The 20,128-nt window shown below is 40.0% G+C and overlaps 1 protein-coding gene across 1 annotated transcript in view; it reads left to right on the plus strand.

Moving 5' to 3' along the window:
• The window catches only part of Smurf2 (SMAD specific E3 ubiquitin protein ligase 2), a 99,909-nt gene extending 80,330 nt beyond the window's left edge, over window positions 1-19,579 (plus strand). Inside the window, exons 12-19 of the mRNA XM_041635635.1 lie at window positions 852-955; window positions 4,871-4,985; window positions 7,336-7,514; window positions 8,617-8,754; window positions 11,377-11,497; window positions 14,921-15,122; window positions 16,473-16,548; window positions 16,860-19,579. Of these exons, the coding sequence (XP_041491569.1) occupies window positions 852-955; window positions 4,871-4,985; window positions 7,336-7,514; window positions 8,617-8,754; window positions 11,377-11,497; window positions 14,921-15,122; window positions 16,473-16,548; window positions 16,860-16,959 (1,035 nt within the window). The 3' untranslated portion in view covers window positions 16,960-19,579. The remainder of the gene's footprint in view (window positions 1-851; window positions 956-4,870; window positions 4,986-7,335; window positions 7,515-8,616; window positions 8,755-11,376; window positions 11,498-14,920; window positions 15,123-16,472; window positions 16,549-16,859) is intronic.
• The last annotated feature ends 549 nt before the right edge of the window (window positions 19,580-20,128 follow it).

The following is a 20,128-nucleotide window of genomic DNA, read 5'->3' on the forward strand; positions in this document are numbered from 1 at the left end:
CATACCGTTCCAAGCAAGGTAACAGACCTTTAGTGTAGAGGCACTGACATTGTCTTAGCTCCGGTGTCCAGGAAACCATTGATGGCCAGTATTGGCAGTGGCCACCCTAGTCAGCTTTACCAGGGCCATCTTTGATACCATCTCCCAAGACCTGCAGCTATCTCAGACCTCTAGAAAGAGATGTGCTCACCCAGTCTTCCTATCAGGAATGCACAAATGATCTTATAAAACTCAGAGTAGGTCTCTGTGAGTTCGAGGCCAGCCTGGTCTACAAGAGCTAGTGCCAGGACAGGCTCCAAAGCTACAGAGAAACCCTGCCCCCCCCCCAAAAAAAAACTCAGAGTAGGGTCTCTGTACAGAAGACCCAGGATCCAGCTGTTGGCTACTAGAAAGGAATTTTATACAAGAAAAATAAATTAGGTCTATTAAAAAAAAGATGAAGGCATGTGCCTCCATACTTAACTATATAACCCTGCACTCAGGGTTAGAGGAGATGGATCTCTGCAAGACCAAGGCCAGTCTAGTTTATATAGCAAATTCCAGCTCATCTAGAGGCCAACATTGTCTACAGTGTTCAAGGCCAGCCTGGGCTTTGTGAGAGTCTGTCTTGATCCTGTCCTCCAAATAAAATGAAACTGTCCGTGTAATTAATATACTAATTATTTTATTTACGTTCTTTTAGAACTGTGCTTTATATTTAGTTTCTACTGGTGCCTCTGACTTAAACTTAGTTCAACCAAATTTATAAATCAGATTTTACATGAGTTAAATTAGTTTTGTAATTTGGAGAAAAAGAACTCAAAATTAGAGGCTAAAACACCTGATGATAATATGTTAAAATTGTTTCTCAGGAATCATACAGACAAGTCATGAAAATGAGACCAAAAGATCTCTGGAAACGATTAATGATAAAATTTCGTGGAGAAGAAGGACTTGACTATGGAGGGGTTGCCAGGTAAAGTCTTGGCAATAAATGATATACGGATTTTTTTTAAGTTAATCTGTTTGTTTTGCCTGTGTGTATGAATGTACCAAGTGCATGCAGTGCCCACCAAGGACAGAAAAGGCTATTGGATTCCTGGGAATTGAAGTTACAACCATTTCAAGCCAGTGTAACACAACCCAGGTCCTCTCCAGGAGCAGGCAGTGCTCTTAACTGCTGAACATCTGTCCAGCCCCTGTGTGAATCTTTATACTAAACAAAATTAAGATGTGCCTATTATAACTTTGTCATGAATATTTAAGTATAAAACTCAATAGTGTTTGCAATACAGATGAAATCCACAATGAGGTTATGGTGTCAGAAGAGTAGTTAACACTCTCAGGATCATGGAAGCCCTGCGGGACTCTGTGTAGGACTGGCAGCCTCTGTTTGTATGTCTCTCATCTTCAGCACATCTTATTTCCTCTGCCTCACACGGTCAGTTCTAAACTGAATGCTGATTCCCTTGACATGTTCTTTTGTTTGTTTTACTTTGCTATATTTATGTTGCAAGCAGCGAGCCACTTGTTGGTTCCCGGATGCCCTGCTAGCTTAGACCCAAAATAATCACACAGAAACTATATTAATTAAAACACTGCTTGGCCCATTAGCTCTAACTTCTTACTAGTTAACTCTTACATCTTAGTTTAACCCATTTCTATTAATCTGTGTGTCTCCACATGACAGTGGCATGTCTGACTCTGGCTGTGGCTCCATGGTGTCTCCCTGACTCCACCTTCCTCCTCCCATGCTATAGGCCAAGGCTGTTTCTTTATTCATAAAGCAACACATAGACAGAAGGACCTCCCGCACCATATTTGTTTACTCATATACATGTATATCTCACAGTGGTCCTTAGAATATTTTAATAGAGAAGTATTATATGCTGTTTCTACTATATTCATAATCATACATTGAGTCCAACTCATTGGTTGTTTGTACATTAAGTCAGCTTATTTCTGTTAGCATGTATGCTGTCAAAATTTTTCCAGGTGTTGATGGGCGTAGTCGATTGGTAAGCTAGAATTAACCAGACCAGCTCAAAAACAACAAATATAATTTAATAATTGGAAACTGGGAAAATTCACATGACCAGGGTAAAAGTTCCGATGTCCAAAACACGCGTGAAGAGAGAGAGTGCACCTGGATTCCCAGGTTTTTCTTCCCTGGCCCCAGGCGGCCACACCTTAGCCAAATGTGATTGGCTGAGCTTCCCCATCATCTCCCCCTTTTGTCTAAATAAGATCAAACCAAACCCAATACAACTATATACAATAGGAACAATTACCAAATATAAAATTACAAGCAACCAATATTAAGCAAGAAACAGATAACAAAAGTTTTACTAAGCATTTTATTTTAAGGAGTCTAAATAATGTATTGAAATTAAGTTTAGCTAAATCATGAGGAGGGTAACTACAATTATCTAATCCTTAACTCCATTAAAGATCTGAGAAGGGAAGTAATATTAGTTGAGCAACCAGGAAGTACAAACGAGAAACTTCCAAAATGTTTAACAAATGACAGAGACAACTGACTACCTGGGCAATTACCCAAAGTCTCATTTGCAGTGTTGAGCAACCAACTTTGGCTAAGATCTAATGTAACCATTTTCAAAGGCAAGAAACTTTTCAGAACTATCTTACCCTGTCTTAGCAGGATATGATAATCTCCTGTCCAGTATCATGCTCTAATGCCTTTATTGAGGATTCTAAAGTTTGAAGTCTGTTCATTAGAGATAATATCTCATCCTTGGACATAATCCTCATGGCATGTATAGTATCTTCTTGTATGGACATTCTATCAATCAATCTATCATACCCTTTTGACAAAGTCCAGTTAATACATTTAGTAGTTTGAATCCTCTCAAATAATGTTTCAGCACCTACAGTCATAGACTGGATTTTATGAGCCAAATCAGCCATTTCCTCCTCCAGAACAGCGAATCTGTCCTTAAATGAATTAATATTAGACTGTACCTTTTCAAAATTTAGCCCAGTTGACCGAGTCATATTAGACAAAGATCTAGTCTCCTCCTTGAAAACTCCAATCTCTTTTGAGGTTGGTGTCAGTCTAAATTGTTTTTGAAATTACCTCAGCCGACTGAAATTTATCCAAGACGGCTGTGCCCTTCCTTAAATTTTCAACCTCTTTTCTAAGAATCCTGGATTCAGTCTGTAAAGACTGCATCATTTTCCTATTGTCAAACCATATTGTGAAAAAACTGCCGAATACGAGAAAAAAGGTAAGCCCAAGAAATAGCCAAGCAAGGGGGATATCATAAGAATCTTGTAAAACCTCACCCATAGTGTAAGTGAAAGCTCTGAAAGCCGTGAATGGTTAAATTGTCCTACATTTTCCTCTTTTTTTTTTTTAATCAAAATAAATCTTACCTGTAGGTGTAATAACTGTTACCTGCCAGAAGGTGGTGGGGTTTACTTGAATCCATGTTTTTCTTCCCTGGCCCCAGGTGGCCACACCCTAGCCAAATGTGATTGGCTGAGCTTTCCCATCAAGGTGTGACATTTACTTTATATAAATAAATGTAATAGAACCATAGCCCTGAGCTGAAATACTGTGTGGACTGTCTTGGTTCTACTGTTGTAAGTCCAACTTAAGCAAATTGTGTTTTCACCAAGTCCTGTAATTGCCTTACTAGTACCTGTTGTGTTTATCGGCCTTTTATCTAAAAATTAACATTTTCTTTATAGTTTTTTTCATAACCATTATGTTTTTGTAGGATTTTAATATTTTCGTCTGTTTAGGTTATTTTTCTTTTATTAAAAATTTTTAACTAAACTATAATTGCATCGCTTCCCTCCTTTTCACTCTAGCCCTTCTCTTACCCCCTCAAACTGATAGACTCTTTTTCCATATTCCATATTCTATCTCCAGTACAACAGAGAAGGAAGAGAAGTGGTATGGGGCACCCCCACAGAATGACCTGTGTGTCTACCTATACCTTTGGGGGTCTCTGGGTTTATCTCATGGTTTACTTTAGACTTGATACAATAGAGGACGTAATAGGCATTGACATCTCTTTACTAGAACAGTACCACAAAACACTCCACAGTCAAAAAAGTAAGAATAAATTCGTGCTGTATGATTTTTTTGTTTTTCTTTTTTTCTTTGTTTTGTTTTGAGACACAGTCTCTGTGTAGCCCTGACTGTCCTAGAATTCACTGGGTAGACCAGGCTGGCCTTGAACTCAGGGATCTGCCTGCCTATTGTTTTATGCATCCTTGTGAAACTAGTATATATCTGCCCTGATAGAAGTAGATTTCTAGATGAAGTAGATGTTTTGAATGAAAACACATTCTTCCTTTTATTTATTTATCATGGGCTATAAATTTTATTTAGCTTTTAAAGTGATAATTATAGGGCTACAGCATTTCATGAGCAGCTAAACTGCTATACTCACTGATGCTAAAGTATAATAAAATTGCTCCAAATTATGAACAATAACTGTATAATAATAAGTTTATTTGATCTTTAAACATTTATTTTTTTGTTGTGATTTAATAGAACCACAGCTAGTACTGTATTTTCTTTTAACTTAAAAGAATTATGGAAACTGGACAGAATGGAGCAATGTCCTTGATTCCAGCACTCAGGAGGCAGAAGCGGGTGAATCTCTGTGAGTTTAGGCCAGCCTGTTTAGAGTCCAGTAGGTTAAAGCGTTTCCCATGCAATCTGAGGCCAGTCCCCAAACCACATAAAAGTGGAAGGAGAAAACCAACTCCTCAGGGTTGTCCTTGGATGTCCCCATGTCACATGTGCTCACACATGTCAGGCAAACCCATAACAATAACTTTAAAAATTGAGAAATGACACAAGGGTGAGTAATGGCATAGCTCAACTAACAAATTCCTTTGTCTTTTCCCCTAGGGAATGGTTGTATCTCCTGTCACATGAAATGTTGAATCCTTACTATGGTCTCTTCCAGTATTCTAGAGATGATATCTACACGTTGCAGATCAATCCTGATTCTGCAGTTAATCCGGTAAGAACTGTGATCACAGTAGTGTGAATGTGCTGGGACCCTCTGCTCTCATCTTTAAATGTCACTTGCCTGATCCTGGCCACACCCTCTGGTTCAGCAGTTCCTCTTCTTGAAGACTGTCCCAGTAAATGATTATACATATGCTCTGTACTCGGACACTTGGGTGTCTACTAATGGTTATCCCCCAATGGACACAGCATAGTTTTCCATACAGAAGACTGATTAAATTATGACATAAAATAAGTGGTTCTTCTTGATCTGAGTCTAGTTGTATATGTCTGGTGGTGTATCATGTCACTTAGAAGATAGAGGCTAGACTGAACTGCATAGTAAGACCAAGTAAAGATGGGATGGGAAGTCCTTCTGTACATGTGTTGCTTTTATTGGTTAATGAATAAAGGAGCTGCTTTCGGGCAATGGCTTAACAGAATATAGCCAGGCTGGAAGAGATATAGAGAGAGAATATGTGGAATCAGTGAGGTGCCATGGAGCCGCCAGAGGAAGCCTTGTGGGATATAAAAACAGAAATGGGTTAATTTAAGATTAATAGTTAGAGATATGCTTAAGGTATTGTCCAAGCAGTGTTGTAATTAATACAGTTTCTGTGTGACTGTTTCGGTTCTGGGAAGCTGGGAATGAACAAGTGGCCTCCAACTACAGAAAGGAACCAAAGGACATAGCTGATGAAATTAGAAAGACATGGAGTCTCCAGGTGTGTAGGTTCCTACCTGAGATTCGAGTTCTTTCCAGACCAAAGCAAGAAATGACACAAGTTCTAGGCTAGCCTGGCCCTTACACACAGCTATAGGGCAGCTTCGACTGTGGTAGGAAACCTTTTCTGTAAAAAAAAAGAAAAAGTTCCAAAAGATGTAGAATAATATTCTTGTTATATAAGTTACTATCTTTGTGATTGTGGGCAAGTTCATTGCCTTAAACCTTAATTATTTTTATTGTTAAATATTAATAAAAAGATTTTGCACCTTAGAAAAAGTTTGTAAGACTTACTTGAGACCCTATATATTAAGCATTTAATTATGCTTTTTTAATCCTATAATACATTATTATTAAATACTTAAAAGTTAAGTACTGGAGCTATTGTTCAGGGGTAGTAAGCTTGACTAGCTTTTATAAGGCCCTAGGTTTATCTCCAGAACCAGCTTCCCCTCCAAAAGTTAGTAGTTACTTCTAATTAAATCTGTTATGTTTTCACACAGGGGCACAGGGACATACTGTGAAATTAAGGAGCATGAGATTAAGACGATGTGTGATAAAGATATGTGTTCATTTTATGTTAAGTGATATTAAGTGAAATGTTATATAATAATGTGATACAGCTTTGGTAGATATATGTAAGAAAAAAACCTTAGAAGGTCTATGTCATAAAACTGATAATCATTTACTCTGGGTGTTAAATTATGGGTGACTTTTAATGTTCTTGTTGCTTATGTTATGTTTATTTAAATATTTTAAAGACAGCATGTGTTTATTTAAAAATAAATATTTTAAGATAAAACATGTTTTAAGATGAGATTAAAAATTACTTTAAATGAAAGAAATTACTAAATGAAAAAGCAAAAGACTTTAAAAATACAGCTGTCCAATCAACCAAACAGTATGGCAAAAGAACAGTTGTGTTATATGTGGTGGTGTTGGCTCATCAGGCAATTCTTTATTAAAGAGACTTGGAGGTGAAGCTGCTTCCTGGGCAGCTCATACAACCCATCTGATTATCAGTTGACCTTTGCTGGGTGCTTCCCAGGAGTGGACACAGACCCCTGGGTCTCATCACCTTGATGTCCTCCTCATAGGTACTCCTGCTGCATACTTTTCTTATCCTTGTATGTCCAAGTGTGGACTAGTCCTACAGGGACTAATTACTTTGTGTTTAAACAGTAGCTGACAGACTGATCCAGGTGTGACACCAGATCCATTTCTTGGATCCAGTGTCCTGAAGTTCAGTATCTGGCTAGTCAAGGAAGCAAGGGTGTTAGGATTAAAAGCTTTATTCCTTGACAAGATACTCAGAGAAAAGTATGTGCAAGTAGCTTTGCACAGGTTGTAAAGGAATCATTTTTTTAAAGGGTCTTTGCCTTGAGAGAGAGAGACAATGGCGTGGTGGCCCATATCTATAATCCCAGCACTGGAGAAAATAAGGCCCTGATCCTAAATTCAGGGCCAGCCTGAGCTACAAGTGAGGCCCTGTCTCTGAAACAAACAACCAAGAAAGGAGGGAGAGGGAAGGAGATGAAGAAAGGAAAAATGTTGCTTAAATATTTACTTTTTATTAAGACAATTTCCTGGGTAGTTTCTAACTTGAGTATTTATATTATGTCCTTTTTTTCCATTTCAGGAACATTTATCTTATTTCCACTTCGTTGGACGAATAATGGGAATGGCTGTGTTCCATGGACATTATATTGATGGTGGCTTCACATTGCCTTTTTATAAACAGTTGCTTGGGAAGTCAATTACTTTAGACGACATGGAGTTAGTTGATCCAGACCTTCATAATAGTTTGGTGTGGATACTGTACGTATTGAATCTTACATCTATCTATCATAGCTAGAATCTGAACCTTTCAAAAGATACAAGCTAGGGGCTGGAGAGAGGCTCAGTGGTTGACAGCACTAATTGCTCTTGCAGAGGACCCAGGTTCACGTTCCAGGACTCTTCATGAGGCAGCTCACAACTGACAAGTCTGGTTTCAGGGATCCAATGCCCTCTTGAGCCTTCACTGCCACCTGCACCCACACAGTCTACATAAAGTCATATAGGCACATACGGAAACTACTGAGATGGCTCCGCAGTAAAGAGCAGAATGACAGATCTTGAATTTGATTCCAGCCCCCATGTCAGGCAGCTCACAGCTTCCTGTAGCTCTAGTTCCAGGGAACCTTTTTGAGCACTTGCACACACACATAGACGCATAACTCCAATTAATAATGAAAGTAAATCTTAAAAATACAAGCTGTGTTTGATAGTTCTTCCTTATCAAGCCTGCACTTAGGAAGCTGAGGAGAATCTTGGAGTCAAGGCCAGCCTCCAAAACATATTGGTATGCTATCTCAAAAGCAAAAGCTGGAGAGGTGGGTCAGTGGCTAGAGCATCTGCTCTTCAGAGGACCTAGGTTAGATTCCCAGCAACCATATGGTGGCTCACAACCACCTGTAACTTCATTTCAGGTGATCCATAGCCTTTTCCTGGTTTCATCAAGTACTGGGCACATACATGGTGCATGGACATACATATAGGCATAATACCCATACATGTAAGATGATAATAATAATAATACACTTTTAAAAACAAACAGTAAAACCAAAAGAAACACTACAAAACTAATATACTTTTTTAAATTTGAAATATGCATAGAAAATGTTAACTTTATGACTTGTGGTTTGTGGTTTATAATAGAACCAGTCATACCTCCTAGCCCCCATCCCTGTTCTCCTACACATCTCAGATTTTTGAAAGTTAGGGAGACTAGTGCCTTGTGAATACTAGGCAAGGACCTTTACCACTAAGATATCTCCAGACCATGTTGTTACTTAAAAAGGTTTTTAAGATATTTCTTATTTTATGTGTATGGATATTTTACCAGTATCATGTCTGTGCATGTTTTTTTCTTATCCAGTGAAAATGATATCACAGGTGTTCTGGACCATACCTTCTGTGTTGAACATAATGCATATGGAGAAATTATTCAGCATGAACTCAAACCAAATGGCAAAAGTATCCCTGTTACTGAAGAAAATAAAAAAGAATATGTCAGGTAAACACTTGAATTAAAAAAAAAAATACTAGTACATCAATATAGGAAAAAAATCTAAGTGTTTAGGAAATATTGCTTACTATTGCAACAGACTTCTGTGGAACTTAATAATCTAAAAAACCCTACTCTTGCCAAGCATGGTGGCACACACAGTTGGTGGTAAGGCATACACCTTTAATTGTAGCACTCGGGAGGCAGAGTCAGGTGGATCTCTGAGTTTGAGGCCAGCCTGGTCTACAGAGTGAGTTTCAGGACAGCCAGGGGTCTACACAGAGAAACTCTGTCTCGAGAAACAAACAAAAAGCCCACCCTTGACTAGTTCCATTATTTCTGGCATGGTAGTTGGGTAGAGAACAGTGTGTATGGTGCACTGCTGCTTCATAAACCATCGGCTGGGTCTCAGAGACCAAGGTGTGGGCTTCTGACTCTGAGATGTGAGGCTTCAACTAGGATGGTTCAAATGACTGGCTTTACCTGAGCTCACTGGTCTCCTTGTGCTATCAAAGGCTGCTCCCTTCTTTGGTCTTTCTCTCAGTAAGAGAGGCTTCTTTCTTATGGGGTGTTGACATTCCAAAATGCGAAAGAAGCTGCTAGGCTTCCCCTCTACCCCTTTTAGGGACAGGGTCTCATGTAGCCCATACTGGCCTTTAACTTACTGTGTAGCTGAAAATGACCCTGAATTCCTGATTCTCTTGCCTCTACCTCCCAAATATTGGAATAGCAGGTGTGCGCCACCATGCCTGACTTGTGCCTGTTTTGTTTGTTTGATTTTGTTTGGATATGAGTGGGGTTTTTTGTATGTATGTTTATGTAACATGTACATGCCTGGTACCCATGGAGGTCTAATTAGGACATCAGATTCCCTGGTACTAGAATTTATAGATGGTTGTGAGTTGTCATGTAGGTGCTGGGAATCAAATCCATGTCTGCTGGAAAAGTAGCCAGTGCGCTTAACTGCTGTGCCATCTCTCATTTCCATTCTGTGAAGGTCTATGCATACTTTTGGCTAACTTGATTTCTGCTGGATACTTCTGATTGAAGTGAAACACTGGGCATCCCAGGCTCCACCAAGCAACTCCATTCTGTAAGAGAGTGTTAGGCTTGCACCTAAGTATGAATATGGATGTTTAGTTAAACTATAGAAATGTTCTCGAGCTAGGTATGTTGGTACATACCTGTGAGCTCAGGAGGCAAGAGGACATATGTAGAGGGCAGTTTTGTGAAGTCAACTCTCTTTCTTTAGCTGTCTTATAGCCAGCCTGTGAGACCCAATAATACCCATATTTATACATCATGCAAGTCATATTAAAACATATATTATTAGTGAGACCCTTTCTCAAAAAATAAAATCTAAAAGGTAGAAGGAAAGTTTCACAGAAGATAATAGTATTCATGCATTGTTGTTGGCAGGCTGCCCTCTTCCACGATTTCACAGCCTCTGGAGAGCAGTGAGCATTGATTGCTCTAGCAACACCTGCTCTGGCTTTTGCTAGTTCACTCCCTGCCTCCTTTCCTGCTCTCTTGTATAAACGGACAGAGCTCCTCACGTACTCATAAATGACCCTGCCCTGGGAATGGTCAGTGTAAATTGATTGGACTCTCTGTTCTTGTTGACGTGTGTCGTATAAATTAAGAAAGAAATATTGGGGCTGGAGAGACAACTTAGTGGTTAAGAGCACTTGCTGCTCTTCCAGGGAACCTGGGTTCAATTTCCAGCACCCACATGGTGGCTCACAACTGCCTGTAATTCCAGGGGACTTGATACCCTTGTACAGACATATATGCAGGCAAAATCCAATGAATGTGAATTTTTTTAAAAAAAGCATTAAAAACTTTTTAAAAGAACTGTTATTAAAGTTATTATAATGAAATAATTTTGGTGGTAGGGGTTGAACTTCAGACCCTGAGTTCTAGTGACTTTCTGTTTACTAGGAAGTTCTCTGATTTGAAGAGTTTTTTAGTCAGTCAGCAGTTCTGGCGGCTGAATGCAAGGCCTCCTACATGTCAGGAAGACTCTGTCACTGAGCTGTATACCCTCCTCTTTATTCTTTTTTTTTTTCTTTTTTCTTTTTTTTAATTTATTTATTTATTAAGGCTTTCTGCCTCCTCCCCGCCACCGCCTCCCCCTCCTCTTTACTCTTTTAAATTTAAGACATCTCACTGAGTGTCCATTCTGGCTTGAACTCACTTTATAGCCCAGGCTGGTCTTAAATTTTCGATCCCCTCTGAGCCTTCCTAGTTACTGGGATTACAAATCTGTTACATTATGGCCTGGTTTGAAGAGCCCCTCATTGATGCTGCTAGCTAGTGGTGGAAGGGTACCACTTTTTAAGTATGTTGAATTATCTCCACACTTAGGATCCATTTGTCCCTATTAGTCTTAAACTTTTTTAGACATTAGACTAAATTTTTTTGTTTGGCTTTTCTTCTGAACTGGAGATTGAACCCAGGGTCTTGTGCCTATGAGCAGGACTCTGCAGCCTGCCTATGTCTCAGCTCTGTTGGACTAAAATTGTGATGATAGGCTGCTTTAAAGTGTTGCTGAAATAGAAATAGATACTTATGATAATTACCAAATCTGAATGTATGCAATCACATGATGCCCCTGCCCAATGTTTACAGGCTTTATGTAAACTGGAGATTTCTCCGAGGCATAGAAGCTCAGTTCCTGGCACTGCAGAAGGGATTTAATGAAGTCATTCCACAGCATCTGCTGAAGACATTTGATGAGAAGGAGCTGGAGGTCAGTGGGTTACTATCCTGATACAATGTGGTGCACTGAGGAAGTCTGGGAACTCTCTTGCTGACTTTGGTGGTGCTTTCTAATGTTTTCAGAGTTTCATGCTTCAACAGCCTGAGAATTCTTGTAGGAAAATATTTTGGGCTTTAGAATTTCTGTGGGTAGCAAGCAGTCTTTCTTATTTATGTGTATGTGAATGGGGGGTGGGGTATATGTATGCACATTGGTTCAGGTAGCCTCAGAGACCAGAGGAAATCAGATCTCTTGGAACTGGAGTACAGGTGATTGTTAGTGCCTGACATTTGTGCTAGGAACCAGACTTAACTCTTCTGCAGGTGCAGTAAGTTCTCCAAGCCTGAACCATCTCTCTAGTCCCTTGTTGTTGAGAAGCATTCTTTTTTTTTTAATATTTATTTATTTATTATGTATACAATATTCTGTCTGTGTGTATGCCTGTAGGCCAGGTTGTGAGCCACCATGTGGTTGCTGGAATTGAACTCAGGACCTTTGAAAGAGCAGGCAATGCTCTTAACCACTGAGCCATCTCTCCAGCCCCTTGCTTCTTAAGGGGGCTGGAGAGATGGCTCAGAGGTTAAGAGCACTGACTCTTCTTCCAGAGGTCCTGAGTTCAATTCCCAGCAACCACATGGTGGTTCACAACCACCTGTAATGAGATCTGGCGCCCTCCTCTGGCATGCGGGCATATATGGAGGCAGAATGTTGCACATATAATAAATAAATAAATCTTTAAAAAAAAAAGAAGCATTTTTAATTTATATTTTCCTTTTCCTTCTTTGTAGCTAAAGTGGATCTAAATACATAGATGAGGATGACCTTTTGGGTTGTATTTGGTTTTGGTTTTTTTTTTTTTTTTTTTTTTTTTTTTTTTTTTTTTTTTGAGACAGGGTTTCTCTGTCTAGCTTTGGAGCCTGTTCTGGAATTTGCTCTGTAGACCAGGCCGGCCTCGAACTCAGAGATCCGCCTGCCTCTGCCTCCCGAGTGCTGAGATTAAAGTGATGATGACATTTAACTTCTATCCTTCCGCTTCCTTCTGAATGCTGGGATTGAGTCCAGGGATTCATGTACTTCCCTAGCTAAGCTACTTGTCATCCCTGGCCTCTCTTTTCATGTCACATAAATATTCTTCCCAATTAGAATTCTTCCCATGGTTCATCTGTCGAGGTCAGAGGGCAGTTTTGTGAAGTCAGTTCTCTCTTTGCATCTTTATGTGGTTCTGGAAGAGTTTTTACCCTGATCCATCTTGCTGTCTGGCCTTCTTCCCAATTTTTGTCATTTCTTTATTTAATTGGCTTATTTAAGTATAATTCTATTACCTTTTCTCTTAACATTTGAATAAAATACTAAATTCAGCTGGATTTGTGCTCACTTTGCTAGAAAGCATTTAAAAGAAATGAAATAGGATAAATTATGCAGTATTAAGCCATCCCTGAACCTTTTCAAACACCCATAGAAAAACAAGTAATTAGCTCTGTCTTGGGGCTGGAGAGATGGCTCAGCAGTTAAGAGCATCGCCCGCTCTTCCAAAGGTCCTGAGTTCAATTCCCAGCAACCACATGGTGGCTCACAACCATCTGTAATGAGATCTGGTGCCCTCTTCTGGGGTGTAGGTACACATGCAGGCAGAACAGTGTACATAATAAATAAGTAAATCTTTTTAAAAAATTAGCTCTGTATTGAACTATTAGTATTCCCTTCTGTGTGAAGCCAACCTTTAGAGTACCACAGGAAACACATCCAACTTAATACTGACCTTCATGAAAGAACTAGTGAGACTGCTGGATGTGGTGGTGCATGGCTATAATAAATACAGCTCTCAGACTGAGATGTGAAGATTAAAAATTCAAGGCCAGCCTGGGCTATATATCAAGTCTCTGTCTAAAGAAAAGTACATAAAAAGGGTTTTATTCTACCAATTTTTCTAGTGGTTAGGAAAGAGCACACTTATTTGAAGCCTACAAATCATTTTTAAATAATTTTATTTATTAATATTACTGGCTATATTCATATATATTATTATTTTTTAATTATGTGTAGTGTTTGTGCATGTCTGCATGTAGATATATGTATGGGAGTGCAGGTACCCTGGGCAACAGAGATTTTAGATTCCCTGGACCTGGAGTTATAGGTGTTTGTAGCCATCCACCTTGGTAAACTTTTTCCCCCCGGAAGAGCAACAAGTGCTCTTAGCTACTGAGCCATCTTGCCAGGCCTGCTAGTCTCTTATAGACCTGTTTGCAAGCAATTGGTTGACTCAGTGCTATCCCCATTCCTTCTGTGATTGAATAATGAAATGACCAAAGGGAAGGGGGCGCATAGAGAGTGGCCAAGTAGAGTGCATCTGAGACACAAGACCTTTTTAATCTGATTATATTGTAAATCAGGAGTTTGCATTGTAAATGATGTTCTTCTGAAGGACAGGATTTTGGAGGCATCTTTTGTGGTCTGAATTCACTGTTTTAGAAACGTGGGCCTGGCAGTGGTGGTGCACACCTTTAATCTCAGCACTCTGGAAGTAGAGGCAGATGGATCTCTGTGAGTTTAAGGCCAATCTGGTCTACAGAGCAAGTTCCAGGAAGGCTCCAAAGCTACAGAGAAACCCTGTCTCAAAAAAACAGAAAAGAAAAAAAAAACATATGAAAGCTTTTTAGGGGGCGGATTTTATTTGGTAGGGGTGAGACTTACAGTATAGTTTTATCACTATTGAAATTATGCAGATTTTTAGAAAGATATATATAATTTTAATACTTAATGCTAGATTATCAAAATCAAGTATATGAAATCTATACAGGTTACATTATGACTTATAAACTCTCATAATTTACTGTTATAAACATTAGATGGTGGGCTGTCAAGGTAACTTAACAGGTGAGGGCTCTTGCCAACAAGTCTGATGACCTGAGTTCATTTCTTAGCACCTAGATGGTAGGAGAAAAATGAGTCCTGAAAGTTGTCCTCTGACTTCCACCTGTGGTCATGAACACACACACACACAACTAAGTGAATCAAGTAAACATGTTATATTATACGTATAAAGGTTAGTATTAGTCTCTATAGAGATGTGTTATTGGTATCAAAATAATTTTGTACAGTCCATATGTATTGACTGTGTCAGGATGTCGAGGAGCAAAACACATGATTTCTGTCTAGTTTTTTTAAGATTTTAGAATTCTGTTTTGAAACTATTGAATTTTGTGAGAGTCTTTTGCAGTGATTGACAGACCCCCCCAGGGTCAGGTGGTACAGACGTGACTGCCCTGACATACACAGAATCTGCAGCATGGAGGTCGGTTGGGTACGCTTTGAAAAGATTTCCAGGTGGTGTGTGCCACTTGAGGGTATCCTCACTGCAAATCTCAGAGGACTTTGGTGTCCACTGCTGACCACTCTTGCAAATATTTCCAACAGCTCATTATTTGTGGACTTGGCAAAATTGACGTGAGTGACTGGAAGGTCAACACCCGGTTAAAACACTGTACACCAGACAGCAATGTTGTCAAGTGGTTCTGGAAAGCTGTGGAGTTCTTTGATGAAGAGCGACGGGCACGGCTACTCCAGTTTGTGACAGGGTCCTCTCGAGTGCCTCTGCAGGGCTTCAAAGCACTACAAGGTGAGGGGCTGAGGGATGGGCAGGGAGATACCTGGCATCTGCTCTAGCAGGAGTAGGATAGGGTGGGGTAGCAGCGTTTGGTGTATGTTGCTGTTGTATAAGCGCAGTGGTTATAAATATTTCCTTTGACTCTCGCTCTTTTGTACCTCCTGTCTCAGCTCCTTCCAGAGAAGCTTTCTTGAAGGCTTCTGTGGTTGTGATGGGTGTTACATGTAGAAACACGTGTGCTGACGCTCTGCTTTCCGCTTTCTGGTCACCTTTATGCACCTGGGATGCCTCCTCCGCTTTTCTTTTAATAGAGGGAGGCATCGTAAATTGTGAACACCATCTGTTAGGTCAGAATTCACTGCCTGGCTTCAGAGCATCGATTTACAACCGCCTTCAATTTTCAGAATCTTTTTCTGTGGAATGAGCTGTTTGAGTTTTGGTTGAGTTGGTAACATTGCTAATGATTGTGGTGCTTCATTTGGTGGCCATTGCTTCCTTTACCTTTAAGCTCTTCATTTTCAAAGCTGCTGGTGAGGAGGAAGAACCGCAAAGTGAGACCGGTACATAACTCATCAGTGATTGCCCACAGAGCACTCGGAAAGCCTGGCAAAAGTTACTTGAAGTTGTGTTGCCCTTCCCTGTTTGGGGAGCTTACTTAGCATTGTAGTTCTCTTGGGTGTTTGAGTGGGGAATGTGTACTGACTGAAGTGCATCCTGTAGACTGCTACTCTTTGCTCAACTCAGTTTGAGTTATAAAGCCTAAATTTGCATTAGGTTGTCATCTTTTTAAATATGATTCAAATATGAGTATTTTAGGCATAACAGCATATGCCTATAATCCCAACCCTCCGGAAGCTGAGGCAGGAGAATCTTGAGTTTAAGGCCATCTTGGACGGCACAGCAAGACCCTATTTCAATTTTTTTTTAAAAAGCAAGTCTGGTGGTGGTATTCCATGCCTCTAATCCCAGCACTTGGGAGGCAGAGGCAGGTGGATCTCTTGAGTTCCAGGACAGCCTGGTCTATAGAGCAAGTTCCAGGATAGCCAGGCTACATAGAGAGATGCTGTCTCAAAACAATAAAAAAGCAAACCAGAATGTCTTCTGTATTGCACTTGCCCTACTCTCTGGGATGTGGACGTTGTATGGCATACAGTTGACAGAAGGACCTCAGTTAAGGTCTCTTAGACTGCAATGCTGATGTTATAGCACCTGGCCTTATCCCACATCACTTACAATCTCAAAACCAGGTTAATGTGCATGGATACAAGGGGCTCCCCAATTCTGTGGTTCTAGTTTATTTTGAGGTGTTGAAGATGGATGTATGTACCTGCTGTGATCTGACCCACAATTTTTCACTGGCAGGTGCTGCAGGCCCACGGCTCTTTACCATACACCAGATTGATGCCTGCACAAACAACTTGCCAAAAGCCCACACTTGGTGAGTTATTTTTGTAGCTTTTCCTCTGTCAGTGCAGGCAGGTGACAGTTCTAAACAGATTTGATTTTTCATTTATTCTTCTCGCGCATAAGTGGACCCTTAAGAGAAGTGATGAGCACTTCTTTTTTGTGCCTTAAAAATTGAAGTTATTCAGAAATGAGTAAGCAAACCCAAAGTGATGATGTCTGCGTTAGAGAATTGCTGGCTTCTAATTTTGTGACACCAAGACCACTGTGCTGTGTAACGGCACACTTGCTGTGTCTGTTGACTAGTTTTGAACAAATGATAAAGTCTGATTTGCTTATTCACAGCTTCAATCGAATAGACATTCCGCCCTATGAAAGCTATGAAAAGCTCTATGAAAAGCTGCTAACAGCCATCGAAGAAACATGTGGATTTGCTGTGGAATGATGAGCGCCAAGGACTTAACCTAGAACTCTTATTTATCCCCGGGCCGACAGCCTCCTTGAGCAGCGCTTCAGAGAACGCTGGAATACAGGGCAGCCCCCTCCCCTGCCCCTTAGATTCTAGGACACTGAGGGAAAAGGACAGTTTTGAAATTCCTTTTCAAGGAAAAATAAAGGTCTTTATGCTTTGCCATGAGGACACACTCAGCTGCTATTTAAAAATTAATACCTTGAACCTAAAGAATGCTGACTCCCTGCATTTCCAGAGTTAGGCAGTATTCTACACTTAAAGACTACTACTATTTTTATAAAAGGTTATCTATCCAAATTGCTTCACAGACTCGCGTCTCTCGCACAGCAAGACAACTCCAGCAGTCGGTACACATCACATTTCATTTTGACTGAATACATGATTTTTGAACAGCTCCTATAATTGCTCTTTGTAAAAACTAAATAAAATTATTTTGAATTGTTCCACCTTTGTAAACAATTGGCTAAAGGAATCATTACCTTTATGAAATTAAGCCATTTACATGTTTAGTTGTGTTTTTCTATAGCAGAGTGTTATATTTTGCATTATGTGTGGGTCACCCTAGCTTAGGTGGGGTTTTATATTTTTCAAGTGTGACTTTCTTGGAAATTCCTAATACAACCATTTAAACTGAATTTATTTGCTATCCTCCCTGTTTTTAAGACAACTTTTTAAAAAGAAAAAAATCTTCGTGTTCTTGAATCAAGAGGATCGGGTATTTTGGATTTACTTTCATCTTAAATTGAAATACTGCATTTTTATAGCTTCTCTGCATGTGATGGGGTTTTCATTCTTTGCTGGGTCAGCTTGTCTTTTATATGCTATTTCTATAAACCAAAGTCTCTAATAAGTACATCTAACTTATATTTTAATTAAGTTTCTAAAAAGAAAATTTTTGCTCTAAAGATTGTTTAGCTTAGAGAGCCCTGCTATTACCTCACTGGAAGAACTGGAGGTGGCAGTGGGCATGGTGGGCAGGGAATGTTGTACATGAGTGAAGTCAGGTGTGCTGGCCATGCCTGTGATCCTGCTCCTGGGAGGCTGAGGCAGGGGGAGTAGTTCAAGTTCAAGGCCAGCCTGGGCTACATAGCAGATCTTGCCTCAAGTGAGAGTGACTCTACGTCTATTGTACAATTTACTCTAAAACTGAAGAGTTCATTTAGAAGTAAGGGAGTGGAAGTGGAGCCCTGGCTGCCACATTGCTGACTTCTAAGCGTTCAGGTTGAGTTTTTAAGGTGTGTGGCTCATCCCGTGATCCAGAAGGTAACCAAAATTCTGGGGTGAGGGATTGTAACCATCTAAAATCACATTGGGTTTTAAATTCAACCATCCAAAACAACGCACTATTATTTTTAAACATGATGTAAAATAAAAATAGCAAATTTTGATGAGCTTGGACACAAGGACATGAAGAACACTTGATAGAAATTGTGACTAAGCCTGGTGACTGACACCTGTAATCCTATCATTGAGGAGGCAGAGGCAGGAGGATGAGGAGATCAAGACCAGTGTGGTCTACACGTGGGTTTGAGGCTACTTTGAGACCCTGTCTCCAGGGGGAGAGGACCATAACTGACTGGGATGCAGTGATAATGAGATGCTACTATTAGTGGTTTTTCCATGCAGTGTAAAGCGGGCAAATCCCATCTCTTTGAGTGCCTTTTAACTTTATAACAATGACTTGACAGAGCTTTAAAGGAGATCACCCTATGTAACAGTCTGCAGTAGCACATGACATCCGAAAACACGATTTAGATTTCAATTTCAAAATTGTATTACCTGATTACTTCCAAATAGGTGCTAAGCCAACAAAAAAAAAAACAAAACCCCCAGTGTCGTTGAACCTGGACTTGCCTTGTGTTTAATGTGAATATTTATATGTTTCCACATATCCTTCCTCTAGTTGCTGTCTCAGCATCCCCCTTCTTTCCATCAGGAAAGCTTAATTCTGACCAGTGGATACTTTGTAGTCCTCAAATAGTTACAAGGCCACTATTGGCAGAAAGTTTTAAGGTAGTGCTATGGATCCTGTACATCCTTTTGCAGTTCGTTGCCCTGTATTTTTACAGTGCTCCCATCCCCATCTAAAGGCCATAGCACAAATTTCTTGTCTCCTAAATCTGTTGTAATTTGCTTTCTTTGACAACACTAAATCTGCTCTGAACTTCAGTGCGTTGGACGAGTAGCACTGATGGTGATGGTGTTAGGTGCTTCCAGCGCCTGCAGGGTCGGCAGCACCTTGTCTTTCAGCTGCAGCTTACTGTCAGCGGCTACGTGTGGTGGTTAATGTCCTCACACTAGGATGATGATTGTACCAAATGCTGAGTTGCTTATTCTAGATGTAATTAGTTCACTTTATGTAATATTCTTCCTTTTCTCAAACTGACTTTAAAAACAAAGTTTTATCATTTTCATTGTATTTATTGCAGAATGTTTTAGCTTTGATATTCTTTGTATTTTCACTCATTTGTTACATGAGCTTTATCAATAACATCTGTATAAATGGTTTTTAAAAATTAACTATGTATGTATGTTTGTATGTATGTGCCCATGCCGAAGTTGAGCAATAAAATGAATGCTGTTTGCACTGCCACAGCAGCGAAGTTTTTAAAAATACTGAGTTTTTACTTGTTTTGAAAAACATTTGGCTTTTTACAGTGATAGCATGGAGTCTTGGAATGAGAAGAAAACAGCTTTTTTTACAGGGCTCCCTTGAGGTGGAGCAGACAAGTGAGTGGTTCTCTGCCGAGGCACACGAGGAGCTTCCAGCCGTTGTTGGGGACTGTGTGAGGTGATGGGACTTCTGAGGCTGGTCTGTGGTTAGTGGAGGGAAATATGGATATCTACAGCCAGGTCTGCCTGGGGTTGGTAGATGGCCTAATGTTTGCCAGTGTGGCTTGGTGTTGAACAGTAAAACCTTCGAGATGAAGAGAGATGAGTTACAACTCTGAATGGAATGCCAGCCTATGAAAGCACAGCTAACTATAGGTAGAACAGAAATGCATGTGGTTTCATTTTTCACCTAGTGTGGTCTGCGAATCTCTACACAGCAGAGGCAGCAACAGAATGGAACATCTGGGAAATGCAGAGCAAACAGCAATGATGTGTGACAGACAGTTGTAGACAGTGTTGTTTAGCCACT

The sequence above is a fragment of the Microtus oregoni genome, unplaced genomic scaffold (assembly GCF_018167655.1).
Source record: "Microtus oregoni isolate MIOR12 unplaced genomic scaffold, Mior012 000048F_ref0000485, whole genome shotgun sequence".
In the NCBI taxonomy this organism is placed as follows: domain Eukaryota; kingdom Metazoa; phylum Chordata; class Mammalia; order Rodentia; family Cricetidae; genus Microtus; species Microtus oregoni.